The sequence below is a fragment of the Hippopotamus amphibius genome, chromosome 13 (genome assembly GCF_030028045.1).
Source record: "Hippopotamus amphibius kiboko isolate mHipAmp2 chromosome 13, mHipAmp2.hap2, whole genome shotgun sequence".
NCBI lineage: Eukaryota > Metazoa > Chordata > Mammalia > Artiodactyla > Hippopotamidae > Hippopotamus > Hippopotamus amphibius.
In genome coordinates, this window is record NC_080198.1 from 44374830 (window position 1) to 44397789 (window position 22960).

The 22960-nt window shown below is 41.1% G+C and overlaps 1 protein-coding gene across 11 annotated transcripts in view; it reads right to left on the reverse strand.

The window, feature by feature from the left end:
- Positions 1-22960, reverse strand: part of ULK4 (unc-51 like kinase 4) — a 559288-nt gene that overhangs the window by 404021 nt on the left and 132307 nt on the right. For all 11 annotated transcript variants that reach the window (XR_009048679.1, XR_009048678.1, XR_009048680.1 and 8 more), the window contains one exon: positions 22804-22931. Coding sequence is in view for 8 of the 11 variants with exons in the window: in XM_057704482.1 (XP_057560465.1) it covers positions 22804-22931 (128 nt within the window). In the remaining 3 variants the exon portion in view is untranslated. The remainder of the gene's footprint in view (positions 1-22803; positions 22932-22960) is intronic.

The window sequence follows — 22960 nt, forward strand, 5'->3', positions numbered from 1 at the left end:
ATCCAACCAGAGACTGAGATGATTCAAAGGGGGGTTTCTTTCCCTGTTTCAGGAAATCCTGCATATAAATGACAGGGATCCCAGAAACAGAGGGCAGAGAAAATAGAAATGTCTATCTTTTGGAAATCAGAGAATACAAAAGCAATCCCATCAAAATTCAGAGTAGAAAAAGTAAATTCATACTTGCCTCTAAGAAATCAATTTTTTCTAAAATGTAAATTATCTATTACAAAATTTAATAAAGTGCTACTTAATCACAGTAGTATGAAATACCTTTTCTTTAAGGCAAAAACTACTCACTTTTCAGCCACTAGTACAGACTGTGAACACACAAGAAACATCTATTACCTCTGCTGGGAGAAATAAAAGACTGATGGGACCCACAACAACATCACACTCGTTCTAGAATGATGCTCCACTTCCTCATGCCCTCCCAATGCCCTCCCGTTACAGCATGTGTTCGCACAGGTTACAGTAAAATAAATTGACATCACTGACAGGGGAACAATAGTTACTAAAAGAATTCACATTCTATGAAGGAAATAAAATGTGGAAACGTTTGACTGTAGTGTCCATAAACACTTTGCAACTGCTCTACAACAGAACTGCAAATGTTATTTCTTAGTGGTCTACAAGGGTATCAAGTTTAAAAGATCAACAATCTGAACAGTAATGCAAGTGTTATTGAGATGGGGGAGTCTAGGAGTGGAGATGGACTTAGGGAGCAGATTTGGTTCATTCATGGCAACTTGAAGATTCCTCTTGGACATGCCATTGAATATGTTAAGATAATATAAACCTGGACTTCCTAGGTGGTGCAGTGGTTAAGAATCCGCCCATCAATGCAGGGGACACAGGTTCAATCCCTGCTCCAGGAAGATCCCATATGCCTCGGAGCAACTAAGCCCATGCGTCACAACTACTGAGCCTGTGCTCTAGAGCCAGTGAGCCACAACTGTTGAGCCCATGTGCCACAACTACTGAAGCCTGTGCACCTAGAGCCCGTGCTCCGCAACAAGAGAAGCCACCAAAATGAGAAGCCTGCATACCACAATGAAGAGTAGCCCCTGCTCACCACAACTAGAGAAAGCCCATGTACAGCAACAAAGACCCAATGCAATAAATAAATAAATTTATTTTTAGAAAAAGATAAGTCTGGAGTGTGGAGAGGTCATACAGGTGCATATCAATAAACAGATGGTATGTGAAGCCACTGGATTAGATGAAATCACCTAAGGATAGCAATGTAAGAGAAACAAAGAGGGCCCAGGAAGATGCAGAAGAGGGAGAATCAGCAAAGAAGAGACTGAGATGGGGAAAAAAGCAAAGATCATATGCTAACTTCCTCCCATGAGCCCTATAACTACAAAGGTACACTCTGGTTCAAGTCAGCCAGCTGAGTGCAAACATTTTACCTCCCCCCCTTTTTTTTTCACATTCCCACAGGAGATTCACACTATCCTGAAAAACAGAAAATTGTACCATGCACAGCCAGAACCTTCAAAGAATTTCCTAAAGATGAAGGTGCAGGTATGTGTGGACTGAGGGAAGGCCCAAGCTCACATGAAGGAAAAACCTGCCTGGGAAGCAGGGAGAACCCCAGCAGCACCCCAAGCTTCGAATGGCAGGGGAGCAAGACAAGTTCAGACTTAGGAGCCGATTCAAAGCAGTGCGTTTCTCAACCCTCGTATCAGCAAACCTGGCACAAAGGCCATGGTAACTGAAAGGAGAGGGATCACAGGGAGACTGCAGGAAGGAAATTTTTTTTTTAGTTAATTTATTCATTGGCTGCTTTGGGTCTTCGTTGCTGTACGTGGGCTTTCTCCAGTTGCGGTGAGCGGTGACTACTCTTCATTTTGGTGCGTGGGCTTTTCACTGCAGTGGCTTCTCTTGTTGTGGAGCCCAAGCTCTAGGTGCGTGGGCTTCAGTAGTTGTGGCACATGATCTCAACAGTTGTGGCTCACGGGCTCTAGAGCACAGGCTCAATAGTTGTGGCGCACGGACTTAGCTGCTCTGCAGCATGTGGGATCTTCCTGGAGCAGGGCTCGAGTCCTGTTTCCTGCATTGGCAGGCAGATTCTTAACCACTGTGCCACCCAGAAAGTCCAGGAAGGAAAATTTTTAAAGCAAAGTAATGACCTGATGAAAGTGACATTTGAGAAATATGAATCTGGTAGTGGCACAGATAAATGATGAGAGAGGGAAGTAAGACAGGCAAGTAGGAGTTATAAGTGTGCAGGTGAAGAGGAGAAACAGAAAGGAACTTGAGAGCAAAGAACAGGCTGCCCGGAAGTGGTGTGACTAGGAGACAAGACTCCAATCGTCTCCTATGGGGAGAATGGCACATTCACATTGTGAGAAATCCATTATATAGGTTTTAAAAATGAAGAAGCCACGCTCCTTGCTTTAACTTAATCGGGTTCCTCCAGGATGCCATCACCCTTGGCTCCACCCTCATTCCTACCCCTGAGACATCCTCCCTCCCCTTCAGGTCCTTCTGGGCTCACAGCACCCACCAATGGACTGCTCCACTGTCTGCGTCTATTGCAGATCTTCCCACATGCAGTATGATGCTGACCTAAGACGCCAATTGTGGCTAATCTATCCCATTTGGATTCACCCTGGACCACCTCACGAATTGTTCCTTGTTGAGCCACATACTATTCCAGAAGATCAAAAAACCATACTTTTCTTTGCTTCACTTCAATGTAAACCCATTTTTATCTGTCTACTGCACATTCTTTAACTTAAACTGTATTTTCTCCCTTCTGGAAAAATTTGTAGCTTAAATATGGGATCTTGGGGGGTAGGGATAAATTGGGGAATAACAGATGCAGACTACCATGTATAAAACAGATAAACAACAGGGACCTACTGTATAGCACAGGGAACTATACTCAATATCTTGTAATAACTTAAAACAAAAAAGAATCTGAAAAAATACATATATATAACTGAACTATTTTGCTGTATACCTGAAACACTGCAAATCAACTTTACTTCAATAAATAAAATATTAATAATAAATAAATATGAGATCTTCAGCAAGCTCATCATCCAATACTTCTGTTTGTAATTAAAGCTACTGTCCCTTGGGTTATGGTCAGGTGATAGTCAGTTGTGGCCCAAATTCAAATTACATTGACACACCACATGTACAGACCTACTTCGTGCTTATTTCTTCAGTTCCTAAATGTATAACTGGAATAGACATACTTGGCAACTAGCAGAATCCATACATTGGTTATCTGATCTGTGCAGCGAGGGCCATTATGGTAAAAAGGGACAAACAGAAGCCCCTGGCATGTCCCCTCTCTAACAAGACAGTAACCTGTATCGATAGAAAACCAAATCATAGAAATTGACACCAACATTAAAAAAACTGAAAGGCGCAGGGGTGATAAAATCTACCATATCCCCATTTGCCTATCTGGTCTGTAAAGAATCTTAGAAAGTGACTGTGTAGATCATCCAAAATATAAACAGGTTGTGACTCCAACTGCAGCTGCGATTTCAGGTTTGGTACGTCTTCTGAAGCAAATCAACATCGCCCTGGCATGCTACTTGCGACTGACCTGGCAAAGGCTTTCTTCTATGTGTGAATTTGGAAGAACCGCCAGCACGTGTTCGCTTTTCACTCATCAGGGCAAACAGTACAGTTCACGGCCTCGCCTTTGAGCCATGCTCACGATCCTGCTCTTGGCCATCAAACAGCTGGCAAAGATCTACAGCATCTTGATGTCCCACCAACGTCACACTTGTGCTTGCACACGAGCCCTTTGATGACATGAGGCTGACTGGATCTGAGGAACTGGTAGCAGGAAGCACTTTAGTTTGGCTTTGTAAGACATGTGAGAGACAGATACACCCCATAAAAATCCATGGTCTACTCGTTCTCAATGAAGTTTCTAGGGATCACTGGTCTACAGCATGTTGGGCTATGCCTCCAGGTCAAAGACAGGGTATTGTATCTTCTACTGATTATGACCCCAAAAAGCGGGCTTTGTGCATTTAGAAGGCAATGCATAAACGCCCGCTTTGAATGTGTCCCTCTAACTCATTATCTGAGAGACTCATAAATTTGCAAGTTTTTAATGCAGTTGGAGTGAATAAAGGCTCTGCTGCAATTCCTATCTGCCATTGAGCCGCTCTGCCATATGTTGGTTCTTATGACCTAGCGTATCTAGTGACACTTGCAGTGTGGAAAACAGGGGTGAAACATGGAGCCCCAGCGAAGCATCAGTGAGTGAACCACAACCCAGATCTCTGGGCCGCTATAGTCTGAAGGTTGCGTCCACCCTAAAATTTACATTAGAATCCTAACACCCAATGTAATGGTGATAGGAGGTGATTAGGTCATGGGGTTAGAGCCCTCATGAAGGAATCAGGGCCCTTAAAAAAGAGATCCCACAGAGGTCCCTAGTCCCCTCTTCCATGTGCAGACACAGGACAAGTCTGCAACCTGGAAGAGGGCCTTCACCCAACCCATGCTGCCACCCCAATTTTGGACTTCCAGTCTCCAGAACTGTGAGAAATAAACTTCTGTTGTTTGTAAGCCCCCAGTCTTTGGTATTTTGTCAGAGCAGCCGGAACAGACTAGGCCAGGGTTTTAGAGCAAAGCCATATTCTCATCTGCAGATGACTATTCATTTGAGAAACAGCTCCTGACAGAGGATGAACATGGCTACTGATATCAAATGACCACGTGACATGAGTAACCGATCACTAAGCGGATGCACCAAGCCACTAGGGTTGGGCACGTAGCAGCAGTAACCCATCAGCAAGCAGAGTCATCAGTATCAGAGAGGAGCCTGAACAGGTCCAGAAGGTAATGGTAAGCTGAATGAGTAGGTAGCACAGTCCTTCGACACATTCTCTTTAGCACTGTCTCCCCTCTCTTGATCCTGATTAAGAGTTATTTATAAGCAGTGGACTGAAGAGGAAAAGCACTGAGCCTGGTTAGTGAATGGTGCAGTACAACATGTTGGCACCAAGTCAAAGTAGACCACTGCCAGCATGACAAACAACATCAGACGAGTCCCTGAAAAGGAAACCCTCCCAGTTAGCACAACCTCAGACAACACATTTTGTTTTACCTTATGTTTAACCTGAGATGTGGCTGAAAGTACAGGTGCGGGCTGACTCAGGGGCACTGGCTAACAGCTTAGTAGGATGGTCAGGGACTCAGAACAGGAGCTGAAGACTGGTGACAAGAAGTTCCGGGGTGTGTGAGAGGACATCTCAGAATGGGCACAAACCATGATGACATTTGTGTACCATGTGGTGCCCACTAAAGGACATCTACTTCAGAGGAGCCTCTCAGTAATCAGGCAGATAAGAAGACATCCTGCAGATGGCAGTCAAGGCTCTTTCTCCAGCCACCCCAGGGCTTGCTCATGGGTCCACAACCAGAGTGGCCATGCTGGCAATGATAGAGGCTATACATGGGCTCAGCACAAGGATTGCTCCTCATCGGGACTTCCCTGGTGGCACAGAAGTTAAGAAGCCGCCTGCCAATGCAAGGGACACGGGTTCAATCCCTGGTCCGGGAAGATCCCATATGCCGTGGAGCAACTAAGCCCATGCGCCACAATATTGAGCCTGCACTCTAGAGACCGTGAGCCACAACTACTGAGTCCATGTGCCACAACTCCTGAAGCCTACACACATAGAGCCCATGCTCCGCAACAAGAGAAGGTGACCCAGTGAGAAGCCCGCGCACTGCAACGAAGAGTAGCCCCAGCTCGCCACAACTAAAGAAAGCCTGTGCACAGTGATGAAGGCCCAACGGAGCCAACAAATTAATTAATTATTTTAAAAAAAAAACGAATGCTCCTCATCAACGATCACCTAGACACTGCCACTCCAGCCAACATGAGAAAGCAGTACTGAGCCCCCAGTCTGGCCCCGTATCCTGAGGGGATCAGCCAGTCATCTAGCAACAGGCTGGCGTATGAAATGGGCAGTGAATCCTCCTCGCTGGAATAGTTATACCCTGAATATGGATTTGCTTTCCCTGCCACATGCTTCTGCCAGAGCCACTAAGTACAGACTTAAGAAATGCCTTATTTATCATATAAATCAATGTAACACTATATCTGATCAAGGAACTTTTTAATAGCAAAAGCAGTGTGGTAATATACTCAAGTCCATTAAATGTGCTGATCAGCAAATACCCCATCACCCAGAGGCACCTGGCTTGACTGAAAGGAGGAATGGCTGACTGCAAACTCAGCGATGCTGCCAGCTGGGAAACAACACAACGAAAAACCGGGTCCTATCTTATAGCAACGAAGTGTATGCTTTGAATCTGCCAAAAAAATACATCCTTTTGCCTCCCCCAGAGTCAAAACACACAGGTCTGGTAATCAAGGGGTAGAAGTGGGAGTGACTGCCTCTATCATACCTAATAGTTTACTCACAAGATTTTTACTTCCAGTCTCCATGACCCTGAGCTCTGCTGGAATGGTTCCAAGGAAGAAGGGTTTCCACCAGTGGACGTAGCAGCAATTCCATTTTGGGGGATGAAAAGGATTACTCTACTGATTAAGAGTGAGTGATCACGCTCACCAAGGGAATATTACGTTGCTGCCAAACAGTGCAGGCAGGGGCTACTAGAACCCAGGAGACCTCTGAAGAGCCTCAAGGTACTTCCACATCTAATAGCTAAAGTGAACGAAAACCTAAACAACCAAGGAAAGTCTGGTTCAGATCCTTCAGGTACTTGACATCCCCAGAAGAGTACAAATCTGTGATGCAAGTTTATTTATAACAGTGGAACTTCTGAATCATAAGGATTCATGATACACGTTTTTAAATGCCCTCAAAAGGTAACCTCATCTACTGGTTAAAAGTTGCCCCTCTAAGTATACTTCAGATGTAAGACAGTGGAAGGTTTTTTTCTTTTCCGTTAATCTGACATTATGATGGATAGAAACAGTATTTGGTTATCGTTTCGATTTGCATTTCTCCGATTAGTCTTGAGGCTGAATATCTTTATGAATCTCTTTACAGTACATGGATTAACTCTGTTATATATGATACAAAAATTTACAGATTTTCTTAGCATGAAATTTTATTTACTATTTGCGGGGGATATAAAAGTTTCTAAACTATATATAGCCAAACTATCAGTATCTCCTTTTATGGTTTCTTTCATTGCTTTTCTGCTCAGAAAAGCTCTTCTTGCCCATATTTAAACATTTTCTTCCAGCTGTTTATAGTTTCTCTCATATATAATTCTTTAATCCATCTGGAATTGACTTTTGTACGGTGTAAGCTGAGAAAATAATTTTTTCCCACACAGTTAACCAATTATATAGAGTAAATGTTTCCTCAAAAAAAAAAAAAAAAAACCACCTTTCTTTTAAGATCAAAGCAGATTTCCCCCCCACCGATTACCATATTAATAGCAACACTATGGGGAAGGGAAAAAAGCCTCCAGGAAAACCTGATCCAACAGGAGGCACTGACATTTCAGGCTCACAGCAAACCTACACAATGAACTTACAAGACCATGCATCCCCTCAAAGGGTTATTATTTCTAGAGACACACAAGACCCTGTTTTATCTCCCGTCACTTTCAATATGCGTATGAAGCCATTTGGCGAAATGGGTGGCCCTTTGGGGGCTAGCATCATTTTTATCGGATCCTGACCGCGCGGTTTCACTGCCTGTCATGCTAGAAGGATGTGAGAACTGACATCATAGACAATGGGCTGGAATTTAATCCATGCAAGGCTGACAGTGATGATGGTAAGCAGGAAAAAATAGCTACATAATGTAGCGAAGGTTATCATGGGCCCTTGATGTGAGGTTTCAGTTCTTAGGCAACATCACTGTGAGCTCAGAAACCCAGCTGCTAGGGCAGGTCCAAGGCACAGGTGTGGAAGGGAGAACAGTTTTCTATACAAACTCATCAGGGAGAATCTTAACGTCTCTCTAACCTGGCGTCTGCCTCCCTTAAGCATACCTTTATATTCAACGTTGCATTTTATATGCACACTAATGTAACACCCAGGCTGCGAAACAAAAGGGAACAAGTACCATTCTTCCACAGTCTGGACTGGCCACCCATGTGCTTTTGAGAGTAATTTATATTACTAATGTTAATCCACAAAGCCTACACAAATTTGAGTTTTGACTGCCTTAAAGAGTCCCTTAATCCTTCAAGACCAGCTGGTGCCTACTGCTAACAATTTAGATTTTTTTTCACTTCATTATATGTTTTTCTTAATTACAGGTGAAACGTGTAATTATAATAAGTGAAACATGCTTATTATATAAGGGTAAAAATAAGAATGAATAAAGATAACAATCTCCCAGTCCCACTTTCCTCAGGTAACAAATTTGCTATTATCCTTCCATACACGTTTTTCTTTCTAAACATGTCTATGCAAATAGATACAAATAGGAGAGTTTTGCCATCTTTACATGTTGTTTTATAAAAATAACTTCATAATTAACATACAATTCTGCTTTCATTTTTTAACATACTTCTAAGTTAATCAAATGACTCATTTTATATATTATATATGATATTATATATATATATATCATATTATAGCTATATCATCATTGTTTGAAGCATTTCAATACCTATGGGTATTAACTATACTCCCAGGTACTGACCACTAGAAACAATGCTACATTGGACATCCTCACGCATGTATCCTGAATAATTCATATTTCTATTTCTAACAGCTAAACACCAAGTACGGATCTGTTAGAACCAAAGTTTTATTATTAATAATCATAGATGCTGCTGAATTACTCTCTGAAAAGCTGCAGCAATTTCTGTTTCCACAAGCAATGTTTAAAAGTGACTTTTGATTTCCAGTTATGGCAAGATGGAGTAGCCCCATTCCTCCCAGGTCCTCCCTCTTATAACTAAAAGTCCCTGGATACAATATAAAAACAAGCATAGGAAGACTCAGAATAGTGGAAGGAAGAAGACAGACTGTCTAGAAAATGGAGGACTTGGGCAGCAGCATGACAGTGCGTCTCCTCAGTTTCCTTACTGCCTGCCTCTCATCTATTTGGGAAAGGTTGCTACAGAGCCTCCAACCCAGAACTGGCCCCCAAAATAAAAAGCCTCTTTCCTCCCAGCTGAAGAACCAGTAAAACGATGGCCTAATTGAAAACTTTTCTGAAAATACCTGCCCTATGCTGGCAAAACACCAATGGAAAACTGCATACAACCTCTCCCTCCTCTACAGTTTCATAATGTAGCAAAGGTTATCGTGGGCTCTTGATGAGAGGCTCTTCAGCAGAGCCAATCTGAGAGTAGATCTTCCACCTCAACCTCCACCCCAAGCAGGTAGCCTACTCCAAAATTCCCCAGCTGGGAGATGTGGGCAAGGCCAAACAGGAAGTTCATCTTCTGTCCTCCACCTGGTGCAAGCAGGCAACAATGACTTGATTCCCCGTAGGCATGGTATCTATAAGACTGAGGAGGCAGCTGAATCTTCCTGCCCAGCCAAGCAAGCCACTCTCCAGTTTCCCTGCAGGGACAGCTACAGTAAGTCTGAGCAGCAAGGTGACCTTCCATTCCCCAACAAGGAGAAGTAAACAGTAACCTGATTCCCCTACCAGGTTAGTTATCGGTGGGGTCTGGTGACAAGCTAGACCTCCACACCTCACCTAGCAACAACAAGACTTAACGACACCGAGTTGAGGTGAAGACACAGTCTAAGATAATAGGCAAAACACCCAGGGATATAATTTTTAAAACCACAAATCATAGCAAGAATCAGGAAAACCACAACATGAATCAAAAAAGACAATCAACAGACGCTGACACTGATATGAACCAGATGCTAGAAGGATCTAATAAGAATTTTTAATCAGCCATCATAAAAATGTTTCAAATTGTCTGAAAACCAATGAAAGAACTGAAAATTTCAGGGGAAAAAAGTTTTTAAAATAACCAATGTAAACTACAGAAAACTAACCAAAATTAAAAAGTCAATGAATAGGCTTAATAACAGAGTGCAGGTGACAGAAAACATGACCAGTGAACTTAAGGACAGATTAACTGAATTTACAATATCTGAAAAGCAGGTAAAAATAGCCTAAAGAAAGAGAGGAAAAGTCTCATGTACCCATCAGACAATAACAAAACACCTTGTATTTGTATCATCAGGATCCAAGAAGGGGAGAAGAAAAAGAATAGGACTGAAAAAATATTTGAAGAAATAATGCCTGAAAAACCCAAACTTAACAGAGGACTGAAATCTGCAAATTCAAAGAGCTAAACAAACTCAAAATAGGAGAAACACAAAGAAATCCACACCAAAGACATATTACAATTAAACTTCTAAATCCTAAAGACAAAGAAAATATCTTTAAGACAGCTGGAGAGAAATGGCCCATCACTCATAAAGGAACACCAACTGAAATAAAAGATGTCTCATATGTAACTATGGGGGCCAGAAGAAAGTAGAATATTTTTCAGGACTAAAAACAAAACAAAAAAAACCTTGTCAACCACAAGTTTTAAATTAACTGCAGTGAAAATGAAATATGTTTCAGGAATGAAGGGAAAATAAAGATTTCTCAGAAAGGGAAAATAACAATTCCTTTACAGCAAACCTGTCCTTAAAGAAAAGCAGATGAAAGTTCTCTAATCATAAAGAGAATGTTAACATAAGGCTAAGAATATAAAAAAAGTAAAGAATAACATCAGAATGGGTAAAATTAGGGGAATTTGTTAATAGTCTAATGTACTTTCAAGAGTTTCTCAAACAATATTTGATACTTAAAGCAAAAATTATAACCCATCTGATAAAGTGCTCAACATATGTAGAGAACATAGTTAAAACAATTATCCTTTAAGTGGGGGAATAAATGGAAACAAGGTCTTCATCTTCACTCAAAGCAGTAAAGCACTGAAACCAATAAACTAAGTTACTTATGTATATTTCAACAGTAAGAGCAACCTTTAAGGAAATTATCCAAAGTGACATACTCAAAAGTACTATAAATAAATCAAAGAATCCTACATGTGCTCAAATACCCACAGGAAGGTTAGATAAGAAAAGTAGAGAAAACAGAGAAAAAATGTCAGATTTAATAATCACCTTACCTGTAAATGGTCCAAATATACCAACTAAAAATCAGATTGGCAGAGTAGATACAAAATCATGATTCCACTACGTTGTCTAGAATAAACTTACTTCATATGTATGAAATGAAAAGGTAGGTTTGAAGTAAAAGATTGGCAACTATAAAATGAAAAAATTAATTTAAAATAAAGGCAGAGTGGCTATACCAATACTAGATAAAGTAGACTTCAGAGAAAAGAAAATTATTAGAAACAGAGAGGAACTTACATAATGACAAAAGCATTTTATCCACCAGGAAAGACACAACAACCCTAAATTAGTATGCACCAAAGACACAATGGATCTCCAAAGACATTAAATAAAAATTGCTACAGCTGGGATTTCCGAGGTGGTGCAGTGGGTAAGAATCCACCTGCCAATGCAGGGGACACAGGTTCAAGCTCTGCCCCAGGAAGATATCACATGCCGCGGAGCAACTAAGCCTGTGTGCCACAACTACTGAGCCTGTGCTCTAGAGCCCGTGAGCTACAACTATTGAGCCCATGTGCCACAACTACTGAAGCCCACGTGCCTGGAGCCTGTGCTCTGCAACAAGAGAGGCCACTGCAATGAGAAGCCCACACACCACAACGAAGAGTAGCCCTCATTCACTGCAACTAGAGAAAGCCCATGTGCAGCAACGAAGACCGAACAGACAATAAAATAAATTTATAAAAAAAAAAATTGCTACAGCTGAAAAGAGAAACAGACAAATCCACAATATAAATGCAGACTTCAATATCCTACTTTCAGATATTGATAGAAATATTAGAAATAAAAACTAGTAAGAACACAGAGTAGCTAAACAACACAATGAAACAAGAGGATCTAATTGACTTTCATAAAGAACACTTCACCCAACAAGTAGCAGAACCCTTTTCAAGCACCCATAGAACATTCACCAAAATAAAACATACACTAAACCATAAAACAAACCTCAACAAATTTTTAAAAACTGGACTCATGCAGAGTATTCTTTGACCATAATAAAATCAAACTAGAAATAAAGTGACAATAGAAAATCTCTAAACATCTGAAAAGTAAACAACACATTTCTAAATAATCAATGAATCAAAAAGGAAGTTTCAAGGGAAATTTTAAAAGATATATAGAACTAAAGTAAAAATGTTTAACAATATAACAAAATATGTACAAAAGCAGCAAAAGTGTTGCTATAAAGGAGACTCACCCACTAAATCTACATGAGACCTTTTACAAAGAGAAAAGTTTTCAAATCAGTGCTCTCAGTTTCTAATTTAGAAAACTAAAAAGAAGAGCAAAACAAGCCTAAAGTAAGGAGAGGAAAAAAATGATAAAAATTAGAGAAGAAATTAAGGATACTAAAAAGAGAAAAACAGTAAAGAAAATTAATGAAGCAAAAAGCTACTTTTTTAAAAAGGACATTGATAATCTTTGTAAGACTGGAAAAAAAAAAAAGAAAGGAGAGGAGGCACAAATCACCAAAATCAGGAATGAAAAGGGCTATCATTAAAGATCCTTCAGCACTTAAAAAATAAGAGAATACTGGGCATATACCCTAAGAAAACCATAATTCAAAAAGATACATGACCACAATATTCACTGCAGCATTATTTACAATAGCCAGGACATGGAAGCAACCTAAATGTCCATTAACAGATGAATGGGTAAAGAAGATGTGGCATATATATATACAATGGAATATTACTCAGCCATAAAAAGGAACAAGATTGAGTTATTTGTTGTGAGGTGGATGGACCTAAAGTCTGTCATACAGAGTGAAGTAAGTCAGAAAGAGAAAAACAAATACCATATGCTAACGCATATACATGGAATCTAGAAAAATGGTACTGATGAACCTAGTGGAAGGGCAGGAATAAAGACGCAGATGTAGAGAATGAACTTAAGGACAGAGGGAGGGAGGGGAAGCTGTGATGAAGTGAGAGAGTAGCACTGACATATTTACACACCAAATGTAAAATAGCTAGTGGGAAGCTGCTGCAGAGTACAGTGAGATCAGCTCGATGCTTTGTGATGACCTAGAGGGGTGGGATAGGGTGGGTGGGAGGGAGGCGATATGGGGATATATGTATACATATAGCGGATTCACTTTGTTGTACAGCAGAAACATAATACTGTAAAGAAATTATACTCCAATAAAGATGGGGGGAAAAAAGTAAAAAAAAAAAAAAATAGAATACTAGAAAAACTATTTTCATAAACTCAACAACATAGAAAAAATGGACAAATTCCTTGAAAACCATAAACTACCAAAACTCAACCAGAACAAAATTAATAATCTGAATAGCTCTGTAATCACTAAAGAAATTGGGTTTGTAGTTAAAATCCTCCCCCTAAAAAAATCTTCAGGCCCAGATGGATTCCCTGAAGCAATCTACCAAACATTTAAATTTTATACAATGTTATACAATCTCCCCCAGAAAATAGAAGAGGTAGGTACATACCCAAACTCATTTTATGAGGCTAGTATTATACTTAAACCAGAGAAAGAGGAAGGAATGAAGGAAGGGAATAAAGGAGGCAGGGAGAGGAAGGGAGAGAGGGAAGAAGGGAGGGCAGGAGGGCGGGAAGGAAGGAAGGAAGGAAGGAAGGAAGGAAGGAAGGAAGGAAGGAAGGGAGACAAAGGAGGAGGGAGGGAGAGAGCAAAGTATGGACTAATATCTTTCACGAACTTATGTGTAAAGCTTTTCAACAAAATATTAGCAAATCAAATCCTGTCGTGCATGAAGGAATTATACATGGTGACCAAGCGGAATTTATTCTAGGTGTTCAAGGCTGGTTTAGCATTTGAAAACCAGTTAATTTAATGCACTGTATCAACAGGCTATAAAAGAAAAAATCATTTTGTCATATTAATTGGTGCAGAAAATGCATTTGACAAAATCCAACACCCTCTATGATTAAAGAAAAAACTCTCAGCAAACTGTGAACAGAAGACGGGGATAGAGGGAACTTCCCTCCAAACGATAAAGAGCATGCACAAAACAACTACAGTTAACACAGACTTAGCAGCAGAAGGTGAGCGCTTTCTCGCTGAGATCAGAAACAAAGTGAGGACATCTGCTCTCATCATTCTTACTTAGCAGAGCGCTGGGAGTTCTAGCCACTTCAATAAGCCAAGAAAAAGAAACAAAGGGTATACAGATTGGAAAGGAAAAAAAATGGTCCATTTTTACCGATGACATTATTGTCTATATAGAAAATCTCCCCAAATCCACAAAAACAAAAAAACACCTAGAACAGATCAGTGAGTTCAGCAAGGTTGTAGGATTCAAAACTCATACACACACGCACACACATTTTATATGCAAATTCACTCAAAATGAACAACAGTGTATAAACATGAAAATTTTAGAAAAAACATTGCAGAAAATCTCTGGGATCTACATAGAGTTCTGAGACTTGAAATGAAAGGAATGAAAGAAAAAACTAATAAAATGGACCTCAACAACAACAACAAAAGTCCTTTGCTCTGAGAAAAACTGTTAAGAGGAATAAAAGCTAAGCTACACACTGGGAGAAAATATTTGCAAATCATATGATGGTGGACACATGTCTAAAATTTATAAAGAATGCTCAAAAACTCAAGAGCAAAAACAATTAATCTGAAAACAAGCAAAAGACATGAACAGACATTTCACTGAGTAGGATATACAGTAAGAAAATAAGCACATAAAAAATGTTCAATATCATTAGCAATTAAGAAAATGCAAATTACAGCCACAATGTGATATCACCAAACATCTCTTAGAATGGCTAAAATAAAAACAGTAACAACATCAAACACTGGCAAGAATGTAGAGAAACTGGAACACTCGTACATTGCTGGTGGGGATGTAAAACGGTTCAGCTGACCCTGCAAAACAGTTCACCAGTTTCTTAAAACAGAAAACCAGGAGTTACCATATCAACAGTGTTGGAAGAAAATTCTCCATGGGTCTCTTGCATTTCTGCATGTCTTGTGAAGAGACACTGACAGCTTTTGTTCCCAACTATCTTTTTGTCGATGTTTGTATAGCAAACAGCTTTGGGAAATAAAATGTCTCCCTCCAGGAGTAGGGCAGACTTATTTCCCAACAAGGATAATAAAGATAACATCTCCTTCTGGGAGTAAAGGTTGGGCAGGCTTGTCAGCACCCCTTGTAAAACTAGGGGCTTCCTCATCACGGGGCTCCTCAGCAGTGACACAAACTGCTTCACGTGTGCACAGCATCTGCCTGGACCTGCATCCAGCCTGCTCCTCCACCACCACAGGACTTGGGAGTCAAGGAGAACCAATTCAAACATGACCCTCATGCTGTCTGCTATGGGTAAAAAAAAAAAGTCGCTTTTCTCCAATCCAGTATCTCCCATCTTCTGTCTGCATCGGTGAAATGGCTGATTCGCTTATTACCTTACAACTAGGATGAAATCTTTCAGTTCTTAAAAAATATTTACCACTAAGCAGTCACCTCTAAGTATTCCCTTGCATAAATATGCCACAATTTGTTTACCCGTTTACATCTGGACATTTCTGTTCTTTGAAAGATACTGTTAAGAGAATAAGACAAGAAACAAGCCACTGACTGAGACAAAATATATGTAAGCCATATATCTGATAAAAGACTTGAATCTTAACTATATTTTTTTAAAACTCTCAAAACTCATTAGGAAAACAACCCATTTTTATAGAAGGGCAGAAGACTGGAACATATGTTTCAGGAAGAAAGATAAAGAGATGACAAGCACATGAGAAGATGCTCTAAATCATACGTCATTAGGGAAATGCAATTTAAAACCACAATGAAATAGAACTACACACCTATTAGAATCGCTGACGTTAAAAAGAATGACCACACTGAGTTGGCAAGGATGTGGAAATACTGGAATTCTCGTACACTCTGGTGGGAATATAAAAAGGCACAATTACTTTGGAAAATTGCTTGTTGTTTCTTAAAAAGTTAAACATACATCTACTGTAAGACCCAGCAATTCCACTTCTAGGAATTTAACCCAAGAGAAATATTAACGCATATATCCAAAGATTTATTAAAATGTTCATTACTTTTTAAAAAAAATAATTCTAAAAAAAATAATAAAAAATAAAATATAAAAAATAATTCTATTTATGAGTGTAAGGGTTGCAAAATGCAGATTTCCTAATTCTATGGTTTCTCTGGTATTTATTAGCTATGAAACTTCCATAAACTTTGCCTAATCAGGTATTTGATTACCCTGTATGTTAAACGATGGATAAATACTGATTTTGTTCCTTTATTGAACAATTTTCAGGATGATTGCATGACTGAGCAATTTTCTAAATTGGGACTGATAACTGTTGTTTGTTTTTTCAATATAATCATGAACTCAACTTTCTTCACACTGATGTTTTAGTATATTGCAGTCTTTATTCCTTTTAATGCCCAAAATTCCATCTTGGGCCACTAGAAGCTCCTTCAAGTTGGCTCTTATGTTCTTTTGACATGATCTTAACAGTTTCTGGTAATGTCTTTGCTTTCAAGAATGACAACATGCCCCAGGCTCAACGTGTCCGTCTCTGAATGTATAACCGTGCCCAAGACCAACAGGCTGTTTACAGAGGGGCCATGGCTCCTTTTAGTGGAAAATGGCATTTGGGGATTAAAATCTGCGTGGATTTTCGGTAGATAAAACTATAAAATAAACAATTTCTTTAAAAAAAAGAATAAATCATGAGTTCATCCTGATATATTTGATTTAAATTAAGGATGACAGGATTTTACTTTTATAATCGTATGTTTTCTTTTATGCTGAAAATCTTAAAAATTGCAATTTTCCATTGCATAATTACTACCTTTCTCTTTCACACATGCATATGTATACATACGTGTAAATATATGTCAACAGCAATACAGTAACACTGACAGGAACACAGTTTAAGATTTCTTAATGGGGTTTTTTAGTCCTTGAAATAGCGATATATCCCAATAGAATAGAATATAGGCTCCAGGACCTGCTGTGGAAAGTAAAATCCATGGATGCTCAAATCCCATAGGCAGCTCTCAGTATTCACGCAGTTCCGCATCTGAGGATTCAACCAACCACACATTGTAGTACTGTCCGCATTTATTGAAAAAAATCCGCATGTAAGTGGACCTGCACAGTTCAACCCCCCTGTTGTTCAAGGATCAACTGTGCTGCCAAACACAGTGTTCTGTAAACACTTCAGTGTCGCTTCTGTGGAGAGTTACGTCACAAACTTGATACCAGATTATTTGTCAATACTTAGAGAATGCTTTATTTTTATCATTTTTAGTTAATTTTATTTCTAATTATATAAAACCATTCACCCAGCTCTTGAATCTAAATCATAAAACAGGTACATTCAGAGAAGTGGAGCTTTCATCCCTACCACTGCTCTCTATTCCCTTCCCCTCCCCATAAAATGCCATTTTGTTCATTTTTAATTTATCCTTCTTTCTTTTTGAAAGTATTAATAAATGCATTTATCTCTGCTGTTTTCTCCCTTTTTTTTTTTTAATCTCTCTCCTTTTTTTTTTTTTTAATTTATTTATTATTTTTTTTGGGGGGGTACACCAAGTTCAATCATCTGTTTTTATACACATTTCCCCATATTCCCTCCCTTCCTTGTCTCCCTCTTTCTTATACAAAAGGTAGTATACTCTAAGTACTGTTCTGCACCTTGCCTCTGTCAGGATAATTTGATGTCTTGGAGGTCACTCCACGGCTGCGTACAGAGAGCCTCCTTGTTCATCCTCAGAGCTGCAGAGTCCCCCGTCGTGGGCATTGCGTCTGGCAGAATCCTAAAGACGTCCCTCTCCCAAGATTCCCACTCCCCTGGCTGTACAAACACCAATCTAAGCACTACAGGGAAGGGAGTTGAAAGATGTAAATTAAAGTCCCAATTCAATTACCCTCAAATTATGAAGCTTATCTGCATGAGCCTAACCCAATCAGCTGAAACCTTTAAAAGCAGAGTCTTCTACTTCTGGTGGCAGAAGAGTGAGGTCAAAGACATCTGAGTTGGGTGGAAAGGATTCAAGGTATAAAAAGTGCTCCTACTGGCCACCAGGAAGAAAGCAAATAGTTCTGCTGTGGATCGCGGGTGGAGAGGAAGGACAGCCTCTAGTCCCACAAAAACCAGAAAGGAAATGGGGACCTTGGTGCTACAGCTGCAAGAAGATGAACTCTGCCAACAATCAGTGAGCTTGGAGAAGACCCCTGCCTCAGAAGAGAACTGCAGCACCGGCCAACACCTGCACTTCAGCCCTGTGAGACGTGAGCAGAGGGTCCAGCTGCAAAGAGCCTGGACTCCTGACCCACACATGTCAGATTAATACACGTGTGTTGTCTTAAACCGCTGAGTTTGTGGTAATTTGTTACGGCAGGAAGAGGTAACTAACACAGAAGTGCCCACAATTCTCCAGCCAGTCTGCTGTTTACAGTTTTTTACTATAACAAATACTGCCTCATGCATGTGTCATTTCATTTCTAATAACAGATCTTTGGACATTATATCCTAGAAGTGAGATGGCTGGGACAAAGGGTAAAAATACATAATATTTCTAGACATTGCCAAATTCCTCTTCATAGTAGTTATACTATTTTGCATTCCCACCAGCAATATACGACAGTCCCGGCTTCTCCACAGCCTCTCCAACAGAATATTTTTCAGACACTGCCAATGTATTGAGGGAGAAACAGTATTCAGTGTAGTTTCTCTTGTAATGACGAGTAATGATGTGCTTTCTTCTTATAATGAGGAAGATTTAGCGCTTACTCACAGGTTTAAGAGTCATCCTCATTCCTTTTTCCATGAACTGTCTGTGTATAACTTTAGTCTCTGTTTCTGCTGAGTCCTTTTATCTGTTGGTGAGTTGTGGCTTCTGAGCTCCATGTTAGAGTTCCACGTTTCCTTAAATATCTGGTGAATCTTGGTTGTTCATTTATATTTTAAGAGGATGCACTAAAGTATTGTTGGAAGGTCTGTGTGCAGGAGCGGGGCTTATGATTGATGGGCTCCAACACAGGAATATCAGGCAAGGTTTCCCAAGCTACAGTAGGGGACACCCAAACGTCAGCTCCTGTGGGGCTCTTACTGGGGACGGATCAGCTTTCCTGAGATGAATTTCCAATCTCTGGTCAACAGCCTGCAAGCCAAGGAGGGGTAGAGGGCACAGGTCCTCACCCTTGAGAGTAAGCAGTCTTTTCTACGATCCTCATTAGAGGATCTCGCAAAGCACCTCACCTCCCCCTGATCTGTCTCAAACCCCACAACTGCAGCCTTTCCCATTCAAACCACCCCGAATACATCTCAAGTCTCCTGCTTCAGTGGAAGAGGCGGAGTGTCCTGGATGTTCAGGGCTGGGAACCAAATCTCCATGCAAATTTCCATCAGTCCTCCTATCTTGAGTCTCACCTCCCTCTCACCACTGCCTTCAAAGGCACATTCACACCTCCCCTTCCCAACCTTTCCAGAGTCCTGCCAGGCAGTGGTCATGTCTCCCCCCTAGCCTTTCCCTCTGCAGACACTAACAGATCTCAGGTATCTCCATTCTGCTAAATCAATGAGCGTTCATCTGTCAGCTTTCCAGCTTCCAAAAGACAAAAACAGGTGGCAACACTCACCTGCCTTAGCCATTTTGCCCTTTCTATTTGCAATTTTGTGACTTTTTAACTCCTTTACTTGCAGTTTAATACAGCATCACAAGAGGGCCTGTTCAAGCAGAAGATGACTACTGAGATTTCTTCAATGAGAAACCCTCCTCCATCTGTTTGTTCCTTTCCTCCTCCTGGAGTTCCTGGCATTGTGCATGTGAGGCCTCTTGGACCCATACTCCATGTTTCCTATTGTTTCCACATGAATTTCCCGTGTCTTTGTAATAGGCTCTGTGTGGGTCAATGTGTCCTTTCAAAGCACAAATGCCATCCCCAGCAGAGGCCATTTTCTTTCAGTTCTGCTGAATTTCAGAAAACTCTCTCTCCATAGAGTTTTCACTCCTTATTTGTTAAAATTCTGTCTATTCCATTAGTTCTGCTTCAGTAAGAGCTGCCTGTTCTTGTTCTTCCTCCTTCGAGTACTTTTAGCGTCTCCTTCAGAGGACTGTGACCAATCTCTGCTCACTAAAGACTTCCTCCCCACCGGCTCTGCACCTGATCAGGCAAGGAAGCAGGTGCGGAGGGGGACCTGTTCTCTCCAAGTGCTGGAAAATGAGGTCATCTCCCTGCAGCCTTGCAGACTGGGGCAGAATGGCCCCCAATTCAGTCCCGCTCCAGATCCCCCGGGGATGGGAGTGCTGGCCTCAAAAACCACACACAAATAGCACCCGCCTTTTGGACCCCACAGAAGCCCCAAGATCTGCTACTCCCCCAGGCTTAGAGGATAGGGCATCACCTCTGCCCCACAGCACAGGAAGAACAGTGCCCACTCTTACCTCTCCTGCAAGGCTAAGCCTCACCTTCCAGGCACCCCACCCCTACACTCTCCAGAGAGCAGAGTGGAGGTCAGGGTCAGGGTGTGCATTCAGGCCACCACCTTCCCACCAGTCAGTTTCCAACTACTCACTCAAGGACACAGAAATCACAGCAATTTCCAGTTACATATTTTCCAAGTTGGGGTTAGGAGGGGGATTTGAGATAGGATGATCAGAGTGGCTCTCAGAAGTACTAACCATTAGAATGAACAGAAATCTGAATGAGCTGAGGAAGCCAGCCATGCACACATCTGGGGGGAGTGTACTGTGGGCTCAGAGAACCCCCGAAGGGAGTATAATAGGTTAGCGTGCACAGAAAACAAGAAGAACTGTGTGGCTGATGTGGAGGGGGCGCATGGAGGAGTTGTAGAAGACAAGGGCTGAGAGGTGGGCAGAGACGAGATGAAGTCGGGCAGAGCAGGCCACCGTCAGAGCCTGGGGTGTTACTGCAGCGCAACAGGATGTTATGAGGAGAGACTGAGGAAGGAAGAAAAAAAGCTGATTCACACTGTGTAAGAGACACTCTTGCTACTAAATGGAGACCTGACTGTGAGTCCAAGAAATGATGGAAAAACATCTATTGAGAAACTATATTATTTGCTCTGGAGAAAAATGATAGTTGACACAAGGAGAGAGGAGAGGCAGCAAAGCCAGCGATGAGGGCTTCACCAACAGACAAGAGCAACTTGCTTCCGGCCCTGATGGACTAACAGGATCAGGCCACACCCTCCCACCTAAAACAAGTCACAGATAGCCAACACATAGGAGAGGTCAGTATCAGGACACTGCACATAAAACAGCAAAGGACAGGGATCCCTGAGAGGTGGGAACAAAGGAGGCCTGTTAGGAGCTTCCACATGACCTTCACCTAGAGGGGATTCGCCTGCAATACGACACGCTGAAGGCAGGTATCAAGGAAGACTCTCACAGAAAACCACAAATGCCTCCTAACTGATGAATATGCTCAACTAAAGTCATGTTCCCATGAACGGATGCTGGTATGTGGCAGAACCCATCCGTGTGAAAAGACATTTTCAAAGATAAGATGCATAAAATGGCATCGGGGCTCAGAAGCCACAGGAGCGTCTGCAATCATTTAGTAATGAGGACTCTCACGGTGACCCCCAGTTAAGCAAACTGTTATCTCTTCCCCCCGAAAAGAACTCTATTCTTCTCATTATTAGATCTAGATTACAAAAATTATACTCAATTATTAGTAGTATGTATTTTTTCCTTTTTTTAATTTTATTGAAGTATAGTTGATTTCCATTGTTGTTAATTTCTGCTGTGCAGAAAAGTGATTCGGTTACACGTATATTCTTTTTCATAATGGTTTATCGCAGGATACTGAACATAGTTCTCTGTGCTATACAGTAGGACCTAGTTGTTTATCCATTCTATATATCATAGTTTGCATCTGCTAATCCATCCCAGGGATGGATTGGGAGTAGTGTATTTTTTATTATGCCAATAAAAAAATTGTGGAAATTTATTTTGTCCCTTGTAATAGAAGTACATACATAACATCCACAGTTTTGCTTCCTGACCCATAGATCCTAAGACATTTACTCCCTGTTTGCAGGAGAAAGCCTTCTAGTCCCTCATCTAGATCCATCTCAGCACTTCTAGGATCTCCCTAGGATCCTACAATAAGTGAAAAGCCAGAGCGAGAAATAGACAGTAAACGATATGTTCAAGGTTCCTCTGGGACGTAACAGAGCACGGACCGGACAGGTTCAAGACGTTCATCAAGAAGCATCAGAGGATGAAGGGAACCTGAGGTAACATCAGAACAGCTTCCCCTCCTAGAGGAAGGAGGTGAGACCCAGAGACAGCGAGAGGTCTGCCCAGTCGAAGACCAGTCCACACACAGATGCCGGCCCTGCCTCTGCCTCGGCTTCACTAGGCTGGCTCCTCTGGGTTTCCAGCTACTCATTCCAGAATCTCACACAAGTGACAACTGTGATCAAACCACCAACCAAGAATCCCTCGCGAAGATACAAACCAGAGCCAACTTTAACACCTGCCTTGGAAACTGTGCTCACATCCAGGAAATTCCAGGCACTTCCCACCACCCTGCTTCAGTGTTTCCAAGCTGAGGTGATAGGTGAAACATTAAACCCTTGGGAAAATCTAGGAAAAAAATGTTCAATACCAGGTACATAGGGGCCAAGAACGACTACTAATGAAGCTAATAAACAGGTGTCAAATTGAAGTCATTGGCGAAACCATCAGAGAAAATCTTACCTTCCTTGGCAGCTGAGCAGTAGCATCTCGTGATTATGAATCAAAATATATAAAAGAACCAGAAAGGCTTTTGCTCTGATGGAAGTCGAGGGGCTGTCCAGTAAACGGAGAATTGTAGAGACAAAATCCTGTGGGAGACATTAGAATTTTTTTTTGA